The following is a 26,548-nucleotide window of genomic DNA, read 5'->3' as shown; positions in this document are numbered from 1 at the left end:
TTCACCCAAGCTCAGAGCACGTAATTATCAGGGAAGTTCACTGTCAAAGATGCTGATGACCTGGAGCGCGTGGTGGTGTCGGGTGTTTGCCACCCTCGGTGTCCGGTGTCCTGTGGCCCTGAGTGCTCTCGTCGGGAAGCCGCGCCTGTGGGGACAGCACTTGTCCCGCTGGAACTCAGGGCTTTTCCCAGCTTTGCGCTGACCCGGGCGGGCAGCTCTGTTCCCACCACCATGGGAACATCCTGAGTCTATCAAGGAGGGTCAGCGTGAGCATGGGCTGCGGCTTCACCTTCTGAGTTCGCCCGTTTCTCCAAATGCCACAGGCTCTCAGGTCAACAGGAATAGAAAGGACGTATTCAGTTTCTCAGAGCAGGGCTGTATCGCTCATCAAACCAGAACAACACATAATACAGAAATCCCCTCCGTGAGTGCATCAGTCTGTTAAAGTTAACGACAAAATGAAAACCACCTATCAATAAGATAAAAGTGTTCTTCTTTTCACTACAATTAATTTAACATTTCTTCCTATGATTAGAGAGGGATCGATCGTAAGGGATCATCCTTCCATAAGGAATCGTCAGGGAAGTTCAATAAAATTTCATCTTCACGGCTGATCAGATCTTTAATGAGACTGGAAACGATATAAATGATCATCTCTCACCCAATTAGAGGTTTTGCCAATAACAGACTTTAAAAATGTGTGGTAGAGGCTTAGCCCTCTGCAAAGCATCACTGTTGGCTTGTTTTGTTTACAGGCATCATTCCCATCTCAACAGGAGGTTCCCAGACTTCACAGACCAGTAAAATAGTAAAAGTTAGGGGTGAGGTCTTCACACTGGCATATCCAGAGCTTCGAGAAGCTTTTATTTTATTTACAGCTGAGCTATAAAGAGAAAACAAGTAACTACCACGTACTAGCCTACATTTCACTAAAGAAAGAAAGGGAATTTGGGTATCAAAAGAACAGGAAAGGCATCATCTCAGAATAAAGGGCCGGGCCATGTCTTCAGGTCACTTTTTGACCCAAGAGGCTGCATCTGTCCACAGACGCCTCACAGGCCCACCTCGAGTGGAGGCTCTGGGTCCAGCGCTGCTGGTGGCCTCCTGGGAGGGGCAGGGCTGGGACGCGCCAGGGTTCCAACAGACTCCCCCCGACCCGTGCAGAAGTCCCAAAACCCGAATACCATGCTGCCTCTACTGAACCCCTCAGAGCTTCTCGCTTTGCCACCGACCTCTAACAACCTCCCACAGAGGGGCTTTCAGTATATATTATACATATACACTTTTCCCCCGCATGACATCCACTCAGATATTTTGATAGAAAATAAAATGTTTCTTCATTTTGAGGGACCAGACTCACTGGCTGTACCTACATTTTTTTTGCTTGGTTTTAAAAACAATTGTTTTTGGTGGCCTATCTAATTAGGTTTGTAGCCCAGACGATAATTTTAGTTGACTATTTTAAATTACAGAAAGAAAAAAAATCACCCAGAAACTAAAGTCACAGTTGAACTGATTTGCTAGGTCTGTCCCCCATCACAGGGATTTTTCCTGGCTCAAAACCATGGATTTCCAGTTTACTGTCTCTGCCACTTCTTCCTGGTGGGTCTGACAAGGACAGTGTACCCGGCTTCAATCTCCTATAGACGCCCCATAGAAGCCCACCGCAAGTTGCTTCCTGGTTACCTTTTATAGGGCCTGAAGCAGAGACGATTGTCTAAGGAACTGCTGGGGTTCGTACAGTTCACGTCCAAGCTGCCGGCACCAGGGCTCCTAGGAGCTCAGGCAGTGCTCAGGAGGTCACCGGGACCCCGCCGTCCCAATCCTTTCCCTGCTGTAACGTCGTGTGATACCCGAGGCAGAAATTACCCAGAGCCTGAGCACCCCAGCGACCTTGCATGGAATGGGGTGGTCACCCTCCTGGGTGGGGAGGGCACTGAGCCACAGTGGGGACGGGGCTCTGGGGCACTTGGCACTTTCCGCTAGATGCACAGGGGCAGAAGTTAGAGCGGCTGTGAGCCCCGCTGCCCTGGCGCACTGCACAGTTTTCCCCTAAAGTGATCCGCAACCTGGTTTCCCAGCTTATAGTCGCTTTAGGAAGTATTATCCAAAATGAAATCCATAAGCCCGAAAGCACCAAAGGTGCTACTTTCATAACTGTTCATAGGAATCCTTCGTTTCTAAGGAACAGATGGAAGGAACTCTCACTGTGGAATCCACAAAATGGAGGAAATCTTTAGTGTTTTGATCTTCGATTTGCTGTTTTTAAACTCATGCTTTATAACTTATATTGTTCTTCCGTATTTTTCCCATCAGATGTCATCTTAAAGATCATTGAGACCATCGACACCATTGTAAAATGTAGATTAGCACGACTGACACTATTTCAGGCCCTCTCTCACTGGGACCAGTTGACCTGGCAAATGTGTGACCCCAAGGTCAAGCCCTTCAGGGCGGGTGACCTGAATCAGAAGGGGAGAGGAAATCTGAGGTCACACGGCCTTCTTGAGAGTCAAGAAGAACTTAAGGGATCCAGAGATGGTTGTAAGAACGAAAGAAAAGTTATCCAATACTTCAGCCCATTGCAGAAGAGGTCTTATTTCCAGAAAACCACGAGAAGGTGATTGGGTTTCCTACAGCTCAGGAACAAGGAGGCAGGAGCTCAGAACTCGAAACTGAAATAGACAACTGTCCTCCAGTGGCCTTTGGAAATTTTGCTTCTCAGCTGGCTCCTGTGGTGGGGAGATGGTTTGGATCTGCTGCTGCAGGATTCTTGCCCGAGGCAGCTTTGCGGACACGCAGTACCGCCGCAGAGCCTCCTGCCCTGCCCGTCCCCTCCCGGCCCATCAGTGACCACGCAGAACCTTGGCCTCCTTCTGCAGAAACAGGCTCCAGCTCCACCCACCCCCGCCCCCACTGCCCGCCAAGCAGAGATTCTGTATCAGGGAAGCTACAGAAAAAGGAGGTGGACATCGTTTCATCTGGTAGGCCTGAGTCCTGGCCGGGATTCTCATTTTTGGTTGGTGGTATGAAGTTGGTCGAGTTTCCACGTAACTTTTCTCTGGGCCTGCTGATACGTGTTACCTGACAGAAGAACATCTTGGGCCATCTCACGTGACCATCCACATAAGAAAGCACCGTGCCTGTCCCGTCTGGACCGTCAGCCCCTCTCCATCCTGCGGGTGGAGGTACCGCACCGGCCGCCAGGCATGGGGTCTGCTGGGCTCGGCCTGAACGCGCACCCAGCGTCCTTCCTCCCGAAGCAGCCCGCCCGGAAGGGCCAGGCATCGGCTGCGGGGAGCAGCCCGCAGGCTCTGCAGCGCCTGCCCTTCAAGGGGCTCCTTAAACCGACGGCCACAACCAGGCTGTGAGCTCAGGGCCTTGGGCAGAACCTCACGTTAATGCGACAGGGACAGGTGTGTGGTCCGGGGGGTGGGGTGGGGGGAAGGGCAGGAGGGAGCCGCCCCTTACAATCACCCGCGGCCCTTGGCCTGCGACCCTCTGAGCAGGGCCGGGCCCCTCTCTGCAGGGGAGCTGGCCACGCCCCTGGGCCCGTGGAGCCCTGGAATTTGCCAGCGTGGGCCGGGGGAAGAGGACCCTCCTTGTGTGTGGAATACTTCTGTTCCTGGCACGCTGCACTCAGGGTCACCAGGGAGGGCGAAGGAACAAAAAGGCCCATGGTTGTGGCCTGTGGATCTGCTCCGGCAGAAATTCTGCATCTATGAGAGGTATGCGGCCGCCCGCAGCTGCCTGCAGACATTTCTTTAAAACTTTGCCACAAACGAATCTTGCCAACCCACACATCTCACACGAATGCCTCCTTTGTGGACCCAGAACATATAGTTTTTATTTGCTCTAAATAGCTGGCCCCTCAAACCCTCCCACAGCAGGGACGGGGTCACGGGCGAGGCAGCCCTGCGCAGAGCCGGAGCCGGAGCCGGGCACCCCTCCCCCCCGAGTCTGCACCTTCTCCATTGCACGACGGTACCCAGCTGGTGTCAAGGTGATGAGATTCCAAAGAGCCCGGTATTCACACGGTTCTGTTCCCTGTGCAGCCTCTGGGGATTCTCACAGTGACTCTGCGCAGACTCGCAGCAGCTGCAGGATCCCCCCGAGAAGGTGGCATCACAGGCACCACTAACACTTGCTTTTCAGTGGGGAGCAAATAAGCTGAAACAGGTACTCCTACCTCTAGGCCAGTTTTACACAGTGGTGCTCAACCAATGCTGGTAGCGTTAAACTGAACTTGGACTACAGGACCAGAGTCTGCTGCAGCCACACCCAGCAGACTTTGATTTGGTTCTGCCACCTACTATGTGACCTTGACCACATGGTCCAATCTCTCAACGCCTTGGGTGCCTCATGGGCAAGGCTGAACGAACACGTGGAGCTCCCCCAGGTCACTGTTGTGACAAGCACTTGAGGTGCACGTAATAGAGTGTTCTTAGCACCGGGGCACAGTGAACACTCAGTGGGGGCTTTTGTTACTGTTGCTATTATTGTGATGTTTATAAAACTAGTTTGGGAATACCTTGTGTAAGAACCCATACATTTTCCGTCCACCCACCCATACACCTACCCATCCATCCATCCACCCACCCATCCATCCATCCATCCAATATTCACTTCATGCCTGTGTAGGCAGAACTGTAAGAATGGGTCCCAATAATCCTCACCCCTTGTTCCCTCTTCTCTCAGTGTGTGGAACCTGTAAATATGATGAGGTATCACTTGTGATCGTGTTATGTCTTATGGCAAAAGGGAGACTCTCTGGGACTGTTTCACCAACCACAGGAGCCTCTGGAAGGCACGGTTTTCTCCAGCTGGTGGTCAGGGAGACTGTCATCCAGGTTTGAGAAAGATGGGAGCGTGCTGCTGTTTTTAGAAACGGAAGGACCATGCGCAGGGTCTGGAGACTGGCCTCTAGGAGCTGAGGGGACGGTACAGTCCACGGCTCACAATGCAAAAACTAATCGATACATTTGCTATCGTCTTAGTAACTGAGAACGTTATTTTTAGATCTTTTCTTGGGCACAGTTGCAGATCTGTCCTGCAGCACTGTCTGTCCCTGGAAGCCGCAGGAACAATGGTGTCAAATGTCTAGCAGCAGAGATGGGGGCCGCTTCACACAATGTCTGCTTTTCACAGGCGGCCTCCCAGCGCTGAGACAGTGCCCACGCAGTGCCAGTCCAGTACCAGCTAGTGTCAGCTACTGCTCTTTTTTAAGGATAAAAATAACTTGAAAACTCTGTAAGTGAAGAAATATTCAGTGAAATACTTAAAAAAAAATCCTCAGGCAGTAGAACATGATTGTTCAGCTTAAGAAAAGGTAACGTAACAATTAGATAAATGGAAATAAAGGAAACACTCCAAGCACCAATTATAGAAATGTTCTCAGGTAAACTCTCTTTATCTGCTGTTTTAACTGTTCCCAGATATATATTGCTTTAGTCAAGTGCATGCTAATATTTTCATGAGTTTTTTGGTTTATTTTCTTTTTTAGATATCGTTTTGAGACCGTTTATCATGATCATATAATCAGACACCATTTACATTTTAGAAGGTATCCGACTGAAGAAATGGAAAATATTCCCTATCTTCTCATGCAGTAGAAGTAGACACTTTAAAAGACTGATTTATGAAAATTCTAACTTAAACACAATGGGTGCCTCTAATAATCTATTTTGAGGTTTTGTTGCATGAACCTTGAATAATCAGATAGTTTCATAAGGAAACTATCAAACGTAGAAAGTCAGCATTTCCACATCATGAAAATAAACCCGTACACACATACATGGATGTGTGAGTATTACAGAGTTCTCCAAAGTTGAAGAAAATCTGATCTCCTGAGTCTCACTGTCACATTTTACATTTTTATCCCAGAGACAATTTGACATCATTTGCTACAGGTCCTGGTTTATTTCCGAGGGACCCTGGTTTGAGGAATCGGAAGGATGCAACTGCACGGTGTAACCTGCCAGGTGCTGGAGCAGGCCCTGGGCACTGAGGCGGTATCGCTGCATTGCTCACGTGTGATCACTCAAGGCCAACATCGCTCACAGCAGGGCTGGAGCAGGTTGCAAAGTCCCTTCTGGCCTGAAGGTCTACACACGTCAAAATGCAGGGCATGAAACGTCCTTAGAAAGTGGTCGCTTGGGGATAAAGCTTTTAATCCCCGCGAACGCTCTTGCATTGTGATGCCCTGAGCTACTGCTCAGTGCCGTGGTGGGAGGGGTATTAGTTCATCCCAGGGCTTTCCAAGAGCACCGAGAGCACAGTGAGAAGGGATGTCGGTCCCGCGGAGGCGGATCTATCCACGTGTCTAAACCCCGTGTTCACGTGTGCCACCTGAGGCCCAGACATTTGGGGCGGGAATCTCACAGGTCAGCCGGCCCAGCTTCCAAGGGCTCCCAGATCCGGATCCGGATCTCACTCTACCTGACCTTCCCTGACCCCAACTCCTACTACCGTCGTGGCAGCCCGCTCGCATCAGGTGCGTCCGTATTTCTGCATCTTTGACTCTGCTGCTCTTCACCTCTGCCCTTGTGGCCAAGGAGACCCCACCTCCTTCAGGATGTGAGTCCCCTCCCTGGACGCTGGCAGCCGGGGCTGATCTCTAGATACCAACTGTACTTGCTATTCCACCCAGTTTCAAGTCGAGGTGACGGAAGGGTTTCAGGGTCTTCACGTTGATGACCCGCCCGTGACCTCCTCGGGACAAGGTGCCTCCCTCTGGGCCCTGTGGACGCTGAGCTGGGCCGATGCCCACGCAGACCAGCAGGGGGGCAGCTGAAGGAGGCAGGGAGGGAGGGAAGGTCCCGGACGGGGGTTCTGTGTGGCCTGAGAGCACGGGGGCTTGGCCACGACCCGGGAAAATGTCTGCAGAGGCAAGTGTGGGAGCCGGGGCCGCCCCTGCCAACCCACCTCCTCCAGGCCTGCGAGCCCTGTCTCGGACGTGCTGCATCCCGAGGGCTGTCCGCTCAGAGCCTCGAGGACAGGGGCACCGTCCGCCGTGCTCAGGACCCTCGGGGCCTGCCCACTGCTGATGGGCCGAAGGCGAAACTCGCCTGCGGGCAAACTCCCCTTTGATGCTTTCCAAGTGTCAGCTCCGCTGCTGCCCTGCCGCCCTGCCGCCCAGCCCTCAGGCCCAGGGACCCCACACGGCCTGCTGGCCCCAGGCAGCTCCGCGGGGACACGCGGTAATGGCCGCGCTGGTCTGACATTCTAGGGGCGGCTCAGGCCCCCTGGAGCCTCCACAGAGGCCGGGCCCTGCTCGGGACTCTCCCTGGCCGGTGGCCTCCGCACCGCCGGGCTGTGCTCACCTTCCCACCCAGTCTGCAGCTGACTGTCCCCAGTCTGTCCCCACCGAAGGGCTCCTTGTTCATTTACACCTTAGGGCACCCAGGGATTATGTGCCGTGTGAATAGACAAAACCAGATCCGTAAGGCTAAAATCAAGTTAAAAAGCAGAAGAAAAACATTTGTTAAAAACAATTGTGATTTTTTTCTTTTTCAATAAATTTACTTCTAGGAAATGGAAATGTCTGTTTCCTTAACAACGATGGTTAGGATGGCTGTAGGGCTTTTTGGTTGTCATCTTGTGTTCATGTGTGTGCGTCCGTGCGTGCATGTGCGTGTGTGTGCGCGCATGCGTGTGTGTGTGTGCAGGCACTCCCGTGGTTAAAGGCTGCCCTTTGCAACAAGACACCTCCGGATAGACGGATCAATGGATGAATATGATCTTGATATATTATGACTGAGGTTTGCTTTCTAAGTAATCAGGTCATGCGTCTGGAGTTAATCTGCTTATTCTTTCCCATTAGAAAAGGAACATTGCGTTGGCTGGAGAAGGCGGATGACAGACAGTAACAAAGCAGCCTTTGAGAACGGCAAGTGGACAGAGGGCACTGCCCTGGCCTCCCTAATCTCCACGTAAATATCACAGACCACGGGGAATGCGACACTGATTATGAATTAGCACCACTGCTCCCTAATCTCCACGTAAATATCACAGACCACGGGGAATGCGACACTGATTACGAATTAGCACCACTGCTTGAGGACAGCCGCCCAGCAGAGACATTTAAAGGACAGGTTTCCTAACAGGAAGCACCTGCAGCATCACCGCCGACCTCCGCAAAGCACCGCAGGTTAGAACGTTCCGCAAAGCACCGCAGGTTAGAACGTTACCCCCAAGGGCTGGGATCACTGGTGATAAGTCATCACAAATTCCCACACTTTTCAGAACGTTCCATCTCCTGTACCAAAGGTATTTCCAAAGTTAAAAATTACTATTATGAATCTAACCTCTTTTTCCTTCTATTAGAAAAAGTGCTACTTAGTAGTGAGACTGCTTGAATAATGGCAAGTAGGCAACACACAGGAAGGAGAACCACGCCTCCCGCACGACCGTGAGACATGAAAGCGACCACACACTGGTTCTGAGGGAGCATTTCTCGGAACACACGGGGCAGGAAGGCACCATTTGAAAAATTCAGCTGCAGCGTTGAAGCCTGGGTCAGTGGCCAGCCTGTGAGTAGATCTGACGTCTGTGTCAGGGACGCACAGGAGGGAGAGTGTTTCACTGATGTAAGCTATTAACTGAATGTACCAAATACTTAATGATCTGCACATTCAAATGGCTGGACCACACTGCAGGTTAACTACAGATAACAGTGTGTGTGTGTATCTGTTAAATATCACACTTTTATTTAGTGGTAATGTGGAAACCCAGGGTCCCTTCGAGTCTTAGGAGCGTCAGAGACGTCTGCTCATGAGGCTGGCATGACGGCTCCTTGGGAACATTCGCAGAGATGGAAACGTACCCCTGCACAAGCAAAACAGCCGGTTCTGCTAGAGCACTTCAGATCACCGCCCCCCTTTGTCCCCAACTCTGAGTGCGTCCTGCTCTGCAAACGTCCTGCATCCTGAGGAAAAGGCTCAGGATGAGGTCAGAGGAACACGTGCTGGGCCTGCAGGGTCATCCTGTCAAACCCTTGCCTCTGAGCTCTCCCTAAAAGCCACACTCCCCCGTGTACCGGGAGGCCGGGCGGAGCGGCTGGGGCAGGCCGACCCTCCACACGGTCCCCGGGGGAAGCCGAGACTTTCAATGACCGTCGGTCTTGTTCTGTGGTTCCTTCCAGTCTCGGGGCCTCTCTTTAGAATTCCCACCTTTCCTTCAGTTTAGGGAGAGGCAGCTTCTGGAAGACGGGAGTCGGGGAGGGTTGCTTTAGTGCAGGTAAGTACGGGCTTGGGGACATGAACTTTCAAGGCGGGTCAGTGGACTCCGGTTTGATTGCTAATCCAGACCACAACGGTCTGCAGAGGCAGGAAATCTCCAACGCAGTGAAATGCCGAGGGTCTCCTGTGCCTCGGCCAGCAGCAAGCCTGACTGCGTCACGGACTAAGTGAATCAGGCACTCGGACGGATTTCAGCTCTGGGGGGTGAGGTTTACTGAACACCCAAATGCAAAGGACAGACGTAAAACTGAAGGTCTAGGCAAACAGCCCTGCCCTCTGCAGCTCAACAGACAAAATAATGCCAGCCTGGCAGGCGTCTGCCCCCGAAGCCCGGAGCACCGGGCTCCTGGTGGTACCACTCGCAGCGGCCAGGATGCGGAAGCAACGCGAACGGCCAGCAGTCGATGCGTGGACAAGCAAAACACGGACCACCGTAGGAAGGAACGAAGCACTCACACACACACCACACAACGTGGATGGACCTCGAAAAGGCGGTGCTCGGTGAAAGAAGCCAGCCACCGAAGGCCACCTGCCACGTGTGGAGTCAGCAAATCCACAGACAGAGCGTGGGTTCGTGGTCGCTGGGGGCCGAGGGGGGTGGGCTGGAGGGCGGAGAAGGACCAACAAGGGGACAAGTTTTCTTATTTAGGTGAAAAAATGTTCTAAAGTTAGATTACAGCGAGGGTCGCACAACTCCATGAAAAGACTAAAAACCATTCCTCTCTACACTTAAAACGGGTGAGCTTGACGGTATGTAAACTGTACCTCAAAAAAGGTGTTAAAAATAAAAGCAATTAAGGAAGTCTTCATTTTACTTCATTTTACTCACTTGTTGCTTCAACAGAGCTTTTCAACCAAACAGAAAAGAAAGCAGAAGATGCAAGGGGATGTATTCAATCATATTTTTAAGGCAATTGGGAGAAGCAAAGAGACGTTTAGTACTTAATGCCAAATGCCAGAGAATTAATGTATCTCTGATGATTACATATCAGAACATCTCAATGAATAATGTATATACGATGCCACAAAGGAATTAGGTGTATCACTCTTCAGAGAAAAATTCTGTGCAAAAACTGCAATGATAGTGCTGATGAAAACAGTGAACTGAAAAGCTGGAAGCCTAAAAATTAATTTTCTAACACGTGACCGTTAAGCAATGCCAGTATGAAATATGCCAGCCGCAAAGTGCAGAACTATCGATTAAGGGTCACAGGTGCCTCTTCTCTCTTTAAGCCCCTTTGACTCTGCACGTGGACCAGTGGCCCTTCCACGCGTATCAGCTCCCCTGGGGGGACGTGCTATTTGCCTAAGAAGCTGATGTAAGTTTCGCTCGACGCTCTCTGGTTTCACAGCGTCGCTCTCCTGGAAGAGTCCCTTGTGTGTCCTGCCTCCACAGTCAGGGGCTGATACATCAGTAAAGGAAAGACAGGGACAGAATCCTCGGAAACTGTGATTCCTGGTTAAGGAAGTGTGGGTGAAACACAGAGGCTCCACGCCAAGCGGAAGAAGACGGAAAGGAGGAAAAGTGAGCTTCATCCTTACGGACTCTTGTGTGAGGTCTTTTACTGGTACTTGTCTCTACTGGACCCCCTGCGCCCGCCCCCCCGCCCCGGCCCCCCATCGCTACATCACAGGCATCACAACCCCCATTTCACAGCTGTAAATACCGAGGGTCAGCGAGGTCAAAACAAAATCCACACATCTACTAAGCAGTAGAGTCAGGATCCGAACCCAGGTCAACAGGGTTTTTCTGTTTTGCTCACTGCTGCACCCCTGCACTGAGACCTCGCCTGGCACATAGAAATGGCTCAGTAAATATTTGTGGAATGAGTAATTCTTATTTCAAAAATAAGAACACAGTCCCTGTGCCATGCCTTACGGAGATGGAGGGTTTAATAGTCTGGTGTCTGCTCAAACCCTAACAAAGCAAAGGCTGGTTTTCTTTTCTGTCTCTTGACGTTCCTGCAAGTTTCGAGGAAAGACCATGTGAGGTGGCTCAGCGGGGCCTGGGATGTGTTAGAGTTACTGTCACTGGGTAACTAGCGACCAAAGGACGCTCTCTTGTGTAGCCATGGAAACGAGTGCTGTTCTGGCCTCTTGCTAAGGGCAGGGCTTGTCCTTGTTGACGTTCTTTAGTGGAGTTGACAGCAGCAACGACGCGAGCGACAGACTTTGATAAGCAACACTGTCTCCATCTTCCAGCTCCTCTCTTGGCCTCCAGAAGTTACACGTCCCCAAGGCACTACTGTCCCAGGGAGATACTTCCAGACTTGGGAGTTACTCACTGACATGGACCTGGGACAGGAGACTCCTCTCCTGCCTCAAGCATCGCGCTGAAGAGAGAAGCGGTGGCAAAAATAAAAGCGATTTGAAAACTGTAGATAATATTTTATCATTGTGAAGACACTGGCTTTCTGAAGCACAACGATTTTTACACGTCCGCTTGCACACTACCCCCTCTCTGAGCTGTGCTATTAGTCTCTGTTCAGAGGCAGCTGTCTTGGTCCTGGAACCCGGCTGCACATACACCTCCCAGTGTAAATGCTCCTGTTTGAATGGCTTAGAAATTGCAACGTAGGAGGAACTTACGCCAGTTCCGTACCGTATTTCAAGGGATGTCTCTGTGAGTGAGTCAGAGCACAGCTGAGCATTCCAGGTGCCTGATCCTTTAAAGAGTAAGTGTGGAACCCAAAGTGCTCCTGGGGTCAGGTCACACCCTTCACTGCCCAGGGGCCTGGGGCCACCTCTGACCCTGAGGCTCAGAGCCACACCCATGCCTCCCTCCCTCCCCTCACTGGTTTTGAAACTTCACTGCCCCCGGCCTGGCGTCCCACCCCTCATCATCTCAGGGGGTCACTTCTTTAATTCAATGTCACTAAAGGTGAGTGAGAACAACGCTGAGGACCGGACAGCAGCCCCGAAAGCGCGAGGCAGACCCCCGGGGACCAGAGGAGCCAGGACCGGGAACTGCGGCCCAAGGCGATGCTACACTCCCCACTCCCTGACGCCCACCCTCGGGAGATGGCTCCCCGGGTCCTCCTGAAGGCACACAGCCCTCTCATCTTCAGTTACAAGCGAACAACTGCCCACGAGGAAACTGCCAGGAAGATCCTGCCAGCAACACCCCGCTGGGCGCGGCTGCCTCGACCTTCCACACATGGTCCCCACCGCGAGCCTGCAGCCGAGCGGCGCGCCCACCCCGGGGCTCGGATGTGGGGCCGCCCCTCCCTCCCTCCCTCCGGTCCTGCCTTCCCCTGTGCGTGTGTGAGAGTGTGCCTGACCGAGTGTGTTCGTTAACATGAGCGTGAGACAGGGAGTGTGTTTACGGGAATGCGTGTGGGTGGACGTGGACGTGAGTCAGATTCCGTTTCTCTGTGGCTGGAACTGCACTTGCTTTCCAGAAAGACAGACCGTTCACAGGTCTACCCTGGAGACCGTAAAGCACTGGGGCAGCTGCTGTGCAAGTGAGGCATCACAAGTCATGCATCACCTGGAGGCAAGGCTCCTGTCCCCCTGTCCCCCCACCTGCGGCAAATCAGATGCTGGTACAGAGTTACCTTCCAGTTACGGGACCTCCGCTTATAACCCTGGGCCACAGTGTCTTCGGTTCTTATCAAACATTCCAGAGAGAGAAAGGAAACATTAAGACACGATTTTTTGAAGCAACTTAAATACAGAATTTCAGCTAGAGGCAATTTTCAAGTTAATTAAGATAGTGTATAAAGTTCAACTATCCGGGTAGGGTCCTGGCTGTTAGAGAGACAGGAATGAAGGCAGAAGGAGTACCTTCCTACCTAAGTTTCATATAACTTGGAAAATGATTATATTGTAGCCTTGAAATAAAAACGGCCTGGATGCAAAACGTCTGCTAACGAAACATTCCAATATTCATGTGCCTAAATCCTACCAATTTACCTAGAGTTCAGCTGCTGGGGAATGACAGGAACACCTCTGATTGGCTGTCACCTCTCTAATGACACCATGAGAGCTGCCCGACCGAGTCATGTCCGGGCTCTATTGTCGGCCCACCTGCCACCGTCGTCCCAGCTCAGGTACGGCTAGGTCACCTGCAGGAACAGGTGTGGGGCCGCGCCTCCACGCCTGGATCTGGGCTCGTACGGGGAGGGTGACACAGGACATGGAGCCTGGGCCGAACCCAGGGCCGGTTTCCCCTTAACCCTCAGGTGCCAAGGGGCAGGGCGGCCACCACGGTCCCCTCACCCTGGGAGACAGAGGTGAGCAGTGACGGCCAGTGAGAGCCTTCCTGATCTGTCACACCTAACATCCCTGGGGCAGACCGCACGTGGCCAGCAGGACTCAGCCATGCGGGTGTGGACGGGGCAGGGCCAGTTCTGGTTCGACGGGTAAGGGCTGGGGGAGGTGAGGGAGCGGCTCGCGCTTGGCCTGCGGCGCCCGTAGGACCAGAGCGCGGCAAGAGGCCTCACGCGCCTTTCGGAAGACCTTTTTCAGTTAGACAGCGTTCATAGTAATGGCCTTGGTGGGAATGAGGGAAGGGGAGGCTCACCCTTCAAAGCTTCCTGAAGGACGCAGGCGCCCCTCCCCCATTGGAATAAGTCCAAGCAAGGCCACGGCCACCTCCTGAACCGGCCAAAGGAGGAGGGTCCGGCTGGGAAAGGTGCCTTCGACCTGCTCCACCCTCGAGGCGGACTGTCCTCAGGTTTGCCGGGGCCACTGGCCGGGAACTCGGAGGTGACAGCGCCCCGGCCACACGCCAGCTCCCAGGGCCACGTTACAAATTCAGGCTGGCTTGAGGTGGAAATCAGAAACCGTCACTTTTCCTGATGGAAGCCAATATGGGTGCTTTCAAGCTGAGGACCCAAGACCCAGCAGGCTCGCCTGTGGCAGTGGGTGAGGGGAAGGGTCCACGGGCGGGGTCCCGGCTGGGACACAGCGCCTTCTGCTGGCCAAGCCCGTCACAGCTGCGGTCTGTGCCATGCTACGGCCTGTGTTCCCCTTTTGTTCTGGAAATGGTTCTGTTGCCCTATTGTGACTCTGCTGGCCTCAAGTGGCTCTCAGCAGCACATTCTAGTTTGAAGGCCAGGACCAGTGGGGGACGCGCCTGGACAGCCGGCTGTGGCCTCTGCGACTCTGATCGCCGGCGCCGGCTGATGCCCTCCCAGCTCGCCGTGCGCTGGGAGCCTCACCCCCTCCCAGACCACAGCGCTCATCCCGGTCTTGGCGTTGCGGGTCCCCAGGGGACATGCTCAGCCGTCCCAGGAGACACCAGGCAGCCACCTGGACCCCGGGCTCCTCCCACCCGCCTGGCCCTCTTCCGTACACCTCTCGCTCAGCAGCGGCCCAGAGGCAGAACTTCTCAGGAAGGAAGAGCTCAGGCCTGAGGTCACACGATCCGGGGGGCGCTTCTGGTGAAAATCAGCAGTTTGCAAAGGTGTCTTAGTGAGAGGAGGGGACGGGCTGCAGGGGGAGGTGGCGTCCCACCCATCCCTCCATCATCGGCAGATGCTGACGAGCTCCTGCGAGGGCCTTGGATCGGGGCAGTCGGGGGGCAGGCAACACGCAAGCTGCAGACGCCCGCTCGAGAGCCACGGCAGGTGGTGGAGCCGAGGCTGCCTCCACTCCCCTCCTCTCGGTCCCTGGCAGCCAGACTGGGTCGTGCGATGGGGCCCCGTGGAACCTCAGCAGAAGTGATGGATGCTGTCCCCCGCAGGGGACGTGCCTCTGGCTCCCCACCCCACAGATGGAAGCAGCCCGGGCCTCCGAGTCACTGCTGACAGGGGGCCTCCTGCCTGTCCCTGCTGGGGCGGGACACGGGGGAAGTTATGACGTGGAGCTCTGAGGCCTGGGAGCCCGTGTGAGAGGTCGGCACAGCCTAACTGTCCTAACGCAGCTCTCTTCTAAGTGGGCTGGTCATTTGGGTGCAGCATCCCAGGAGGAGGGCACAGCCCGTGCAAAGGCCCTGCGCTCCAGGAACAGCGAGCAGGCGGGGGAGGAGACAAGAGAGGGTGCGAGGTGCCGTCAGACGGGTGCCGGCCCGCGGGGAGGGCGGGAAGGGCTCTGAGCAGGGGCGTTGAGAACAGACGGGCGGGTGCGCGGGCAGCGGTCGGGATGGAAGCCGGGGCTCCTGAAGGAATCCAGGTGAGCCCTGATGGTGGCCTGGACCACATGACGTGGTAGGTGCCGGCTCAGTGAGCGAGGCGAGCTTGTTCAGGTGCTGGGACACAAGGGACCCGAGCACCACAGTGGCAACACCCCCCATCGTGTCCTCGTGGGAGAGGGGCCAGGAGACATTAGCGCTCAGATTCCTGAGACATCGGTAAGTCTTCACTGGGCCCTTCCCTTCTGCCGTTTCCCTCTGATGATCTATTTCATCTTCAGGAAAATGAGGCTCAGAGCAGAAAATCCAGAAAAAGAGGAAACCGGCACGCAGGTACGCACATTTAATTTAAACATGTATGTAAAACCGAATACCGTATATGTATGTGGACTATTAAAGGTCACCGGGGGCTTCACTTGAGAGGCCGGGCCCTTGGGAGAAGGCAGCATGCCGGCAGGCACCCTCCGTCCCCCGCCGCGACGGAGGGGCTGCGGGCAACGCCGCCTGCCCCCGCCCTGCACCTGCCCTGCTCACCTGCACCGCCACTCCCTGGACTGTTTAACTCCGATGCTCGCTCACGACAGCCCGGAGCTCAGCGGTACTGGGATCCCCCCCCACACAGGGGAACCTGAAGCATGGAAAGAAAGGCTGAGGACCCGGCCCGGAGGTCTGGGTCCACACTCCCATTTACCAGATGATACGGCCTCACTCAAGAAACAAGATAATCCTAGATGCCAAGACATCTGTCCGGCAGCTCCCGCCGTGGTAGAGGCTGCCGAGTAGAGCCGACGTTCCGCTGGCCGCGAACACGCCTCGCCTCACCACGGGAGCATCACCTGAGCACCTCTGGGAGCAGGGGGGCTTCGGCCAGAAATACACACACTGAGAGCGGGAAGAGCGCGCCCCCAGAGGGCTGCCCGGGAACTACAAGCAGGCAGCACAAACAGGCAAACGCGTACTCGGAAGACACAAAGCATCATATTCATTCTCACTCAAACGCGCAGAGAAGTAATAACGCGTTACGATGTGTCACTGTTTTAACCTATCTGTCAAATGAGAGGCGTCTCTGTTCCCCAAGGACCATCCAGGACAAGCCACCGTTTTCCTGGTGGGGCTCAGAGCAGGGCCAGGGACGCTGGGCGGCAACCTTGCCTTTTGTGTCCCCAGGCCTCTGTCTTAACTGTCCTGGCTGTCAGACCCTCATCGACACAGTGACCGGGTGGACGAGATGGACTCTAATATTCCTTCGAGTTCTCAACTTGCGGTTTTGATTCTATGATTTTTATCCACCCCAAAGACGCCCTTATACAGTATCGATTCTATCACTTGTCTAGGTAAGAATAAAAGACCTCAGGCAACAGCTGAATCGCAATTAGCAATACATTAAGGCTACCATCAAACATTCTCAGGAAAAAGGCTGTGCAATGATCATTTCTGAAGGGCACTGATCATATCTGGGGAGGGACAGTTAAACAGGAGTCTGCAGGGCAGGACAGAGTGGGTCCCTCGCCTACGTTCCTTACTGAGTTGAGATAGAATTTTACATCAGTAAAATTAAGTAGTAATGTAGTAATTAAGTAGTAATTAAGCAGTAATGACTGCTACTTACTGATTTTGTAACTTAATCCAATAATCAGAATATATTAAATAAAATATTACCTAAAATAACATCTCAAAAAGATTTCCTTGTGGAAGGTTCTTGGAAACAAGCAGACAAACAAAAAATGCAACTTCTTTTTCTTTTTTAAACGCTACATGAAAATTCTCAGGGAAAAGATCTGTCTGTGCCCGAGTCTCTTCCAAACCTGGCCGAGCACTATCTCAGGCCACACACGTTCTCCCAGGTCCTCCCCATCGGAGGGGCACCCACTTCCCCTCCCTGGGGGCTGAGCTGCCTGGGGTGTGGCGGGAATGAGACACAAGGTCCCAAGTAGAGACGTGAGCCTTGAATGGGCTCCGAGCTGCAAGGAAGCTCATTATTCAGTTTATTTCAATTTGCACATGAAACGAATCACCAATATGCCCTAAAAACGCCTTGAGGTCCTTGACGACCACCTGATCATCTGTGATAAAAATTTAAGCAAGAAAAAATTCTGACAGTGTGTTAACTACAGCTTTGCTTCCTTTGAGGAGCACATGTAGGCACCTGTCTGATAACAACAGCTGTCACGTGGCAGACGGGAGTGACACACAGGTGCCAGCTCGTTTATTTCTCACGGGCAGCTCTGTTATCACCCCTACGTGCTGGTGAGGAAACCAAGACACAGAAAGATGAGGGAGTACATTGCCCCAAACCACAGAGCTAAATCATGGGGTAGGCGGAGGGAGGCTACGCCCTGTGTAAAAGGAAAAGCTGACGAGGTCTCACTTTCCATCGGGCAGCTGGGAAACTACAGGTTGAATAAGTTCAACACAGCAACCGCTGTGCAGTCAACAAACGTACGTGCGGACTGACTTCATCTCTGCGTTATGTTTTTTGTATTTTGTTTCTTTTTCTTATTGCAAGTTAACTCAAGCCTTGTGAAATAAAGACACACATATATGCACACATATATATATTTGTATCCACTTAAAAATATATGATTATTAATAATATATATCATATACTTTATAATTATATACTTAGACATACACGCAAATGTTTCTAATATGAATGCTTTCCCCCTAAACATTAAACATCGACAACTCTCTCTCCATTATCTGAGCAGTGAACTAGCGATTTTCACAGGATTTTGCCCTTCCCTGCAACGCGCACGTGGCTTAGCCGCGTAAAGTGCTCTGACCTGACGCGCGGCCGCGTTCTCACAATCCTATGACCCTGTGGAGCTGCACTAGCGTTCACCCCACGTGACAGGCACTCACCCCTCTGCTCTGACTTTTGAGATGAGGGTCGCATCTGGGAGGATCCACAGTTGCTCTGGAAAGAGCAGGGGTGCCCTCTCTTGGAGACCTCTCTCCTTCGTGGGTACGGTTAGGGAGACCTAGGGCTTCTGCTCACCTCGGCTGAATTACCTGCCCCTGCTTTAGCCCCTGCTTTAGCTCTGGGGCACGGGGGTGGCGGTGAAGGCCCACCTTCCTTCCTACCTGGATTCCAAATGACAGGGCTAGCTTGTGCCACGTGTGTGGCCGTGAGGTTCCAAAAACGGCTCAGCAACTGTCCCACCACAAAACACCCTGGTTCCCCAAAGCCCAGACAGCACGTGGTTCTTGCGGGGCTCCCGAGCCCTAAGATGCTTCCTTCCTCTTTGGGTGACCAGGCAAAACTCCCCACGTGTAACGCCCCACCGTCAGGGGAGAAATTACAGGAGATTCACAAGTGCGCTCCAATGAGTTATTACTTGGATCTAAATCCTTCAGTGAAACTCTCCCAGAGAATGAAAAAGTAAATAGAACTCTTAAGCGCGTTGCCAAGTCAGTCCTAAGCGTTCACCACACACGGAGGAAGTTGCCCTGGTTTAAGTTGTGCAGCTCATGCATCAGACACGTGAGCCAGTGACTCAGGCACCTGCGTGGGGGCAGCGCCGGCCAAGGAGCCTCTGGACTCCCGCACAGGACTCTCACAAAGCTGGCCTTCCCAACCTCCACCGAGTGTCCTGAAGACGCGGGTGAGGGGAAGGCTAAGGGCCTCCCCCACACCCCTCACCGGCCCCCAGTTCTGCTGACACATGGACAGAACGATGACCAGGAGCCTTAAGAGAATCGCTAAGTGGATGCTGCGGACGCGTGGCTCATGGACCATCACGAAAGCGTGGTTTCTTCTTAGATTTGGGGAATTTCTGTCTAGTCAGCGAAAGACCTTCTTTTTTTTTTTTGCAGTACGCGGGCCTCTCACTGCTGCGGCCTCTCCCGTTGCGGAGCACAGGCTCCGGACGCACAGGCTCAGTGGCTATGGCTCACGGGCCCAGCCGCTCCGCGGCATGTGGGATCTTCCCGGACCGGGGCACGAACCCGCGTCCCCTGCATCGGCAGGCGGACTCTCAACCACTGCGCCACCAGGGAAGCCCAAGGGAAAGACCTTTTTGTAATGGGAGGGAGCTGCTGATTTCACCTCGAGTGACACTTCAGGATTTTAAATCGTACATATTTCCTCCAAAAGTAGATTGTCAAGATGGATAGCCAAGATTATTTCAGCCTCTTTTCCCCCCATCACTCTGCACCTTTAGACTGGGGTGGCTTTGGACCCCAGGAAAGCATTAGGACTGGGAGACTATGAAGTTCAAAAGCAGACGCCCGAAGGCTCTGCAGCGCCCACGTCCATGTGACTCAGGATGGCAGAGCACAGAGCAGTGGAGCCCAGGAGGTGTCCTGGGTCCCCCTCACTCATGGTCACGCTTCCCCTCTGCTGTGACTCAGCGGCATCAGCTGCAATGCCCTGAAGGTGACAATTAGGGAACTACTCCCTAATCGCGCTGATGGGCTGCGAGTTTGGCCTGGGACCGGTACCTCCAACCAGCAGATATTCCAGCCTGTCTCCGCGGTCAAGGCACCACAAAGTCACAGCAGACAAGACAGGCAGAAGCTGGCTTGTGGCATTATTCTTCCGGTAAAAGGCAAATCTAACTTTGTGGCAGGACTGAAATATTTGCATTTCCATTGGCTGTCACATTCAACTCCAGATAATAAAACAATTCTCCAAATTGCGTATGCATTTGAGAAGGTTCAAAAGGGCTGCCTTTTAAAGTTACCCAGGAATTACACCATGTTTATAACGTGAGGGAAAGGCTTATTATAGATCTTTTTCACGCTATGTCATACAGGTATTATATACAGGCAATATAATTGTGGTGTGTGTGTGTGTGTGTGTGTGTATCTGACAGTAAAAGACCGGCTGACGTTGTTTCAAATAATCCTAAAAGTGCTAAACCTGGGTAATGGTAAATATGATGCTTGCTTTAAAAGTAAGTGAGCTGAGCCGAAAAGAAATTCTAAAACTTACTCTTATTCATATATAGAACCCAACTATGGACATTTCTACTTTGTCATTCTCTTTTATGTGTTTATACACATATGTAGTTAGAATACAGGCCTAAAGACACCTTTATCTTAGAGGTTTACAGGCAGATTTAGCATTAAGGTCACTGACAGTCAGACGTGCCTCCCTCTATAGTCCAAAGGCCACACCCTACTCTCCAAGCCAGGATGCCATCCTCTACTCCTTCCTCTGCCCCTAAGGAGTGGAAACCCCACTACCTAGAGGCGCTGGACTGTGTTCAGGTCCAAAAAATCCCTATGGAAATCATCGTGGAGCAGGCAGAATCCGGGAGAGAGTAACAAGTACTGACCTCCTGTCTGATTTCCATTTAACTAATCCTCAGTGTTTTGCCTCTGGGCCTTTGGGTTACATTGATTTTCATGGAAGCCTATGATACTGAAAAAGTGGGCAGCGGTACTTCTGTAATTACGTGTTCTGCTCAAGAAGGAAGGAATTATAGAGAAGGAAAGGATTTTTCAGAACGAGCAGGTAAATCAGGAACAAAGAAAATTGGGATGGATTTTCCTGCCTGACAAGGGAAGCGTAAAGAAACCCTTTCCAGAAATGAGCAGAGACCAGGCCAGGAAGACGGCGGGGAGGCCTTGTTCCTGGAGTGTCAGACCTGCAGGCTGGGCTGACTGTGGCTAAGGCTCACCTTAGCAGCTAGAACACCGGGCCCTCTTGTTTTGAGAAAGGAGACCTCAGGATCTGGCTTTCAGCCCTCACACTCCAGGAATACGAATACGTGGAGAAAAGAGCGATGGCGATGCCCACGGGCAGGGCTGCCCGTGTTCCAGTTTGGCCTGTGATGCTGGGAGAGTAATCCACGGTCACTGTCACGCGGCAGAGGTGGACCCAACAGCGTTAATACAGGAATGGGTGGGAGCCTGCCCGTTCACTCCTGGGGTGAGAGGCAACCTCTATCTCTAGGGTGATGAAAATGTAAACTCTTACAGAAAACACATTTCCCAACACCTCCTGAGTCACTCTTTGTAGTTAAAATAAACACCACCGTATCCAGGCTCTGGGACTATTTCCCTTCCTTGTTAGCTATTTTTTTTACCAGAACTGCTTGGCCTCCCAATGCCCACACCCAATTGATCAAGGAGATGACTAGAGAAATAGCATATAGCAAGGGAAAATCTGGGAAACTTCCGGTGTCTGTGGGTCCAAAAAGGCATGCGAAACAAAACCAAAAGCAAAACAAGATGAGGACGGCTACCATGGGCGGCCAGGGCAGTCCCATCCGGGAGACGGACGGATGTTCCCAAGAGGCTGATGAAGCGGGCTCGGCCTCCAGGTTTCTACAGAAGCCGCATGTCTAATAATGAGAACAGATTCACGGATTACTCACGTAATTAAAAAAATTAAGACCTTCTCCAAATGAGAATGTGTCTGCACACGATTCTCATATGAAATCCCATCTTCTAATTTTTATATTACGTACCAAACACGTCACTGTCTTCTGAGGTCTCCCGGGAAAGGTTACGAAGGTTTCTCTTTTTTTCAGATTCTCCTCCGTTAGTTTCACCATCCTGGAAAAAACAACACAAAACAACCCTTTCTTAAGATATAGTGTCTTATCAACAAGAAGCTTTAATGCGTTTTTCTCTTGATACATTTTGGAGCCAATAAACACATTTTCATGTCTGTCTTCAAGGTGTGAGATGGAATCTCATTTCAGGGTGTGTTTCCTGCGGAGGAGTCCAAATTCTGGCTCGGTTTCTCTGCCTGAGCACGCAAGCATTCTCTTGTTCCAGCGGATATACTTTCATACAAAAGAAACTGAAGTTATTAAACTAAACGAGCTAAACATCATCCCATGTATTTCAGGAGCCTGTCCACTTGGTCGCTGTTCTGGGCTGTGAGTTTAAAGCGTGGGATGAAACTGACACCAAACCTGACTCCCCTGAATTCCAACTTTGCTCAATGGTAGCCAGGCAGGAGAGCCCTGGGGGAGAGCCCCTTGCAGGGGCAGGAATGGTGCAAACGTCCTCGGCCCACCTGGCCAGCTGAGGGGAGTAGGAGGCGCCATGCGGGCTGGGCTGGGCTGGGCACCCACCTCCGCCCTCGTTCCTCCGGGAATCTGCACCCTCAGAGGTGAGCTTTCTTCACTCCCCTCCCACCCGACTCCCTTCTGCTTTTTTATGGAACCCCAGGGTGCTTTTTGAGTTTAAAATTGTAAGTGCACGGAGTAGATACGGTTCAGTTTCTACTCTAAATCATGCTTATTTAATGATTTTCATATGGAACGCGTGCACTTGACATCAAATTCAGAGGGCACTGCGAGGGTCACGGTGAGAAGGGTGGGATCCCCGGGCACCTCCCCTGTGGATGTGCTTCCAGCTTCTGTCTTCCTCCAAAACAGTCTGGGCACAGTTCAGCCACTGCACAAGCTCACTCCCTTCTTCCTCCTTTTTACCTTTACGTAAATGCCAGCACACTCTGGACGCTGCTCTGCTCCTTCTTTGTCACTTAAGCAGGAGCCCTGGAGATCGTGTGCCCCAGGACACGCAGCACTGCCCACGCTGCCCTGGTCGACAGTGACCTGGCACCTCTCTCCATCTCTCTTGCCAGGTGACCAGGCTCCCGCTGGGGACCCTGTACCCCGCTGCCTCGTCTTCAGTTATGCCCAATGCTGCCTTAAGCCTTGCTCGCCTGCTCAACGTTGTACGAGATACATTTCTGGAGGCTGAACGAGTCACACCATAATCTTTTAAAGACAGTGCCTAACTTGGGCAGATCCGCAAGGGGGTCCGCCGCTCCGTACTCTGGTCTCCACGCTTACTTTGCGTCACTTTTTTTCAGACCAATCTCTCTGCCTGGACCACACCCTACCTCCTGACCTGGGGGTGGGGGTGGGGGTCCAGGCAGAGGTCAGAGCCTCTGGGAATTCTGACCTCACCCAGCCCCCAGCCCCGCCTCAGTGGCTTCCCTGCCCCCAGCCCCCTTCCTGTCCCCCCAGCCATAGATCTGAGCTGGTCTCTACTGCAGACACCATCACAAACGCCCTGTCTGTGTATCACTCTGTCTCCCCAGCACACTGTAAACTTCTTGAGAACGGGGACCTTGCCTGATGAATCTTTCTAGCCCCAAACCTGGCACAGTGCCTGGTATCTAGCAAGTGCTGGAGAGAAAACTTCAATTTTATGCTGTTTAAGAATAGTTTAAAATAGATAACTTCTGTTTCAGCAGAGGGAGCCAAAGGTGGTGTAGTATATAATTTTTCATGTCTACCTATTTATTTTTAGAGGAGAGTAAAACTTGGAAGAGAAGGAATTTCTTGGTAGATTCTTTCATCATCATAAATTCCTATCATATGTGTTTGTTTCACATCTCCCTTCTAGGCTGGTGTCAGTATCATATCCTTCACTAACTACAAAATAATAAGCTTTATTGGAGAAGTAATTAATTAAATACAATTTAGCTGCCATCGTAAATCGCTGTGGATATGTTTTTTCACATTTTAAAATCAGGATTCTCCTTACAAATCAACAGCATCTTCCAACTAGAACTGGCAGTGTTTTCCTTCTCGGTGGCTATAGGGAAACAACGTGGAGTGTCAGGGATGATGGTGCTTCAGGTGCAGAGGAAAAGCTAGATATTTAAAGCAAATCACTTTGCTTTCAGTGAGTGGAGGTTGACAGCATGGTCACACAACTTCCCCATATCCACTGCTGAGGCTGGAATGGCATCACGGTGAAGAGACATCTTGCGTCTTACATCGCCGTGGCACTGGGACATAGGAAAGTGCAACAGGTGACCGAGAACCACATCCTTAAACTCTTCCAGAGCAACCTGGTGCCCGCCGACCCTGAGTGAACGCCGTCTGCCAGGGACTCAGACGCTCAGGGAACAAAAGGGTCGACCCAGAGCTGGGGGAACCCAGAACCGGCTTCAAAGGCAGCTCCTGGACAGACGGTGGGAGGGGGCCCTTTCCGAGAGGAACCAATAAACCTTCTGTGCAGAACTTGAAAAAAAAAAAAGGCTGGAATGGCATCGTGGCGAAGAGACATCTTGCGTCTTATACGCCCACGCCTTCCACAGCCTTCCGGGCTGAGGCGACAGCACATCCGCACGGTAAAGCGGCCACAGAAACAGCCCCGCGTAGTGATACAGGCAGGACCACAAACCCCACCCCCTCCCATCCTCTCCCTTCTCAGTACCAAGCCTCTGGCTGAGTAAACATCTGTCCCCCACATCATGGTGCACGAGGCTGTGCGGAAAGTACATGTTGCCCTGGGAAATTTACGGGCAAATGTACGTCCAAATACAAAGCTTGTTTCTGAGACCTGATACTGTTGCTATTCCACGAATATAAAAAACATCCTTGGGACTTCCTTGGTGGTGCAGTGGTTAAGAATCCGCCTGCCAATGCAGGGGACACGGGTTCGAGCCCTGGTCCGGGAAGATCCCACATGCCACGGAGCAACTAAGCCCGTGCGCCACAGCCACTGAGCCTGCGCTCTAGAGTCCACGAGCCACAACTACTGAGCCTGCGTGCCACAGTTACTGAAGCCCACGTGCCTAGAGCCTGTGCTCCGCAACAAGAGAAGCCACCGCAATGAGAAGCCCGCGCACCGCAACGAAGACCCATAAATTTTTTAAAATCCTCATAAATAACACATTTTCAATAAGCAAAATGTCCAAAAGCAATACAAACAAAATCAAGGTGATGTGTGTCCAATGTAATGGAATTCTCATGATAAAGAAATAAGAGCGTCCTGTAAATTATAAAACGTGATAAAATCCTCAGACATACAAGACAGTCAGGCCTATGACCTGGACCCTCCCTGAGTGTCCTTGTCCCAGTGTGTTCTGATTTTTAAACTGTGTCCGTGACTATAAGTATCTGAGTGCATTTCAAGCCGTTATGATTTCTTCATAATATCTGTGCCCATAAACAGGAAGAAAAGACAACCCTCAGAATGGGAGAAAGTATTTACAAATGAAGCAACTAACAAAGGACTAATCTCCAAAACTTACAAGCAGCTCATGCAGCTCAATAACACAAAAACAAACAACCCAATCCAGGAATGGGCAGAAGACCTAAATAGACATTTCTCCACAGAAGATATACAGACTGCCAACAACCACATGAAAGGATGCTCAACATCACTAATCATTAGAGAAATGCAAATCAAAACCACAATGAGGTATCACCTCACACCGGTCAGAATGGCCATCTTCAAACAATCGACAAACAACAAATGCTGGAGAGGGTGTGGAGAAAAGGGAACCCTCTTGCACTGTTGGTGGGAATGTGAATTGGTTCAGCCACTATGGAGAACAGTATGGACGTTCCTTAAAAAACTAAAAATAGAACTACCATATGACCCAGCAATCCCACTACTGGGCATATACCCTGAGAAAACCATAATTCAAGAAGAGTCACATACCACAATGTTCATGGCAGCTCTGTTTACAATAGCCAGGACATGGAAGCAACTGAAGTGTCCAGCAACAGATGAATGGATAAAGAAGATGTGGCACATATATACAATGGAATATTACTCAGCCATAAAAAGAAACAAAATTGAGTTATTTGTAGTGAGGTGGATGGACCTAGAGTCTGTCATACAGAGTGAAGTAAGTCAAAAAGAGAAAAACAAATACCATATGCTAACACATATATATGGAATCTAAAAAAAAAGGTTCTGAAGAACCTAGAGGCAGGACAGGAATAAAGACGCAGACGTAGAGGATGGACTTGAGGATATGGGGAGGGGGAAGGGTAAGCTGGGACAAAGTGAGAGAGTAGCATGGACATATATACACTACCAAACGTAAGGTAGATAGCTAGTGGGAAGCAGCCGCATAGCACAGGGAGATCAGCTCGGTGCTGTGTGACCACCTAGAGGGGTGGGATAGGGAGGGTGGGAGGGAGACGCAAGAGGGAGGGGATATGGGGATATATGTATATGTATAACTGATTCACTTTGTTATACAGCAGAAACTAACACACCATTGTAAAGCAATCATACTCCAATAAAGATGTTAAAAAAAATATTTGTGCCTGTTTTCCTTTCCATCAGCCTAAATATGTAAGAATCCACTTACTTCTCCCTGTGAATTTTAGAGGTAAATACAACAAGCACAACTCCCATAATTATTGATGGAGACTTTAAAATACTTCTTAGTGTAAGTGAGCTTCATTATCCTCCAGTATCCGGCAGGATATTAACTATGATTTAAGCAATTTGCTGCACTTTCTAACCATCTTGTCCAATCCTCTGGCAACAGACCCCATCATCCAGGTGT

General features: G+C 51.6%; 1 protein-coding gene across 5 annotated transcripts in view; it reads right to left on the bottom strand.

Annotated features, from left to right (window-relative positions):
* The window catches only part of MBP (myelin basic protein), a 112,945-nt gene that overhangs the window by 40,313 nt on the left and 46,084 nt on the right, over positions 1 to 26,548 (bottom strand). For all 5 annotated transcript variants that reach the window (XM_067698811.1, XM_067698814.1, XM_067698810.1 and 2 more), the window contains exon 3: positions 21,735 to 21,822. In XM_067698811.1, the coding sequence (XP_067554912.1) occupies positions 21,735 to 21,822 (88 nt within the window). The remainder of the gene's footprint in view (positions 1 to 21,734; positions 21,823 to 26,548) is intronic.

Source organism: Pseudorca crassidens, chromosome 12 (genome assembly GCF_039906515.1).
Source record: "Pseudorca crassidens isolate mPseCra1 chromosome 12, mPseCra1.hap1, whole genome shotgun sequence".
NCBI lineage: Eukaryota > Metazoa > Chordata > Mammalia > Artiodactyla > Delphinidae > Pseudorca > Pseudorca crassidens.
Note: the sequence above shows the minus strand (reverse complement) of the source record. Positions and strands in the feature narration are given on the sequence as shown.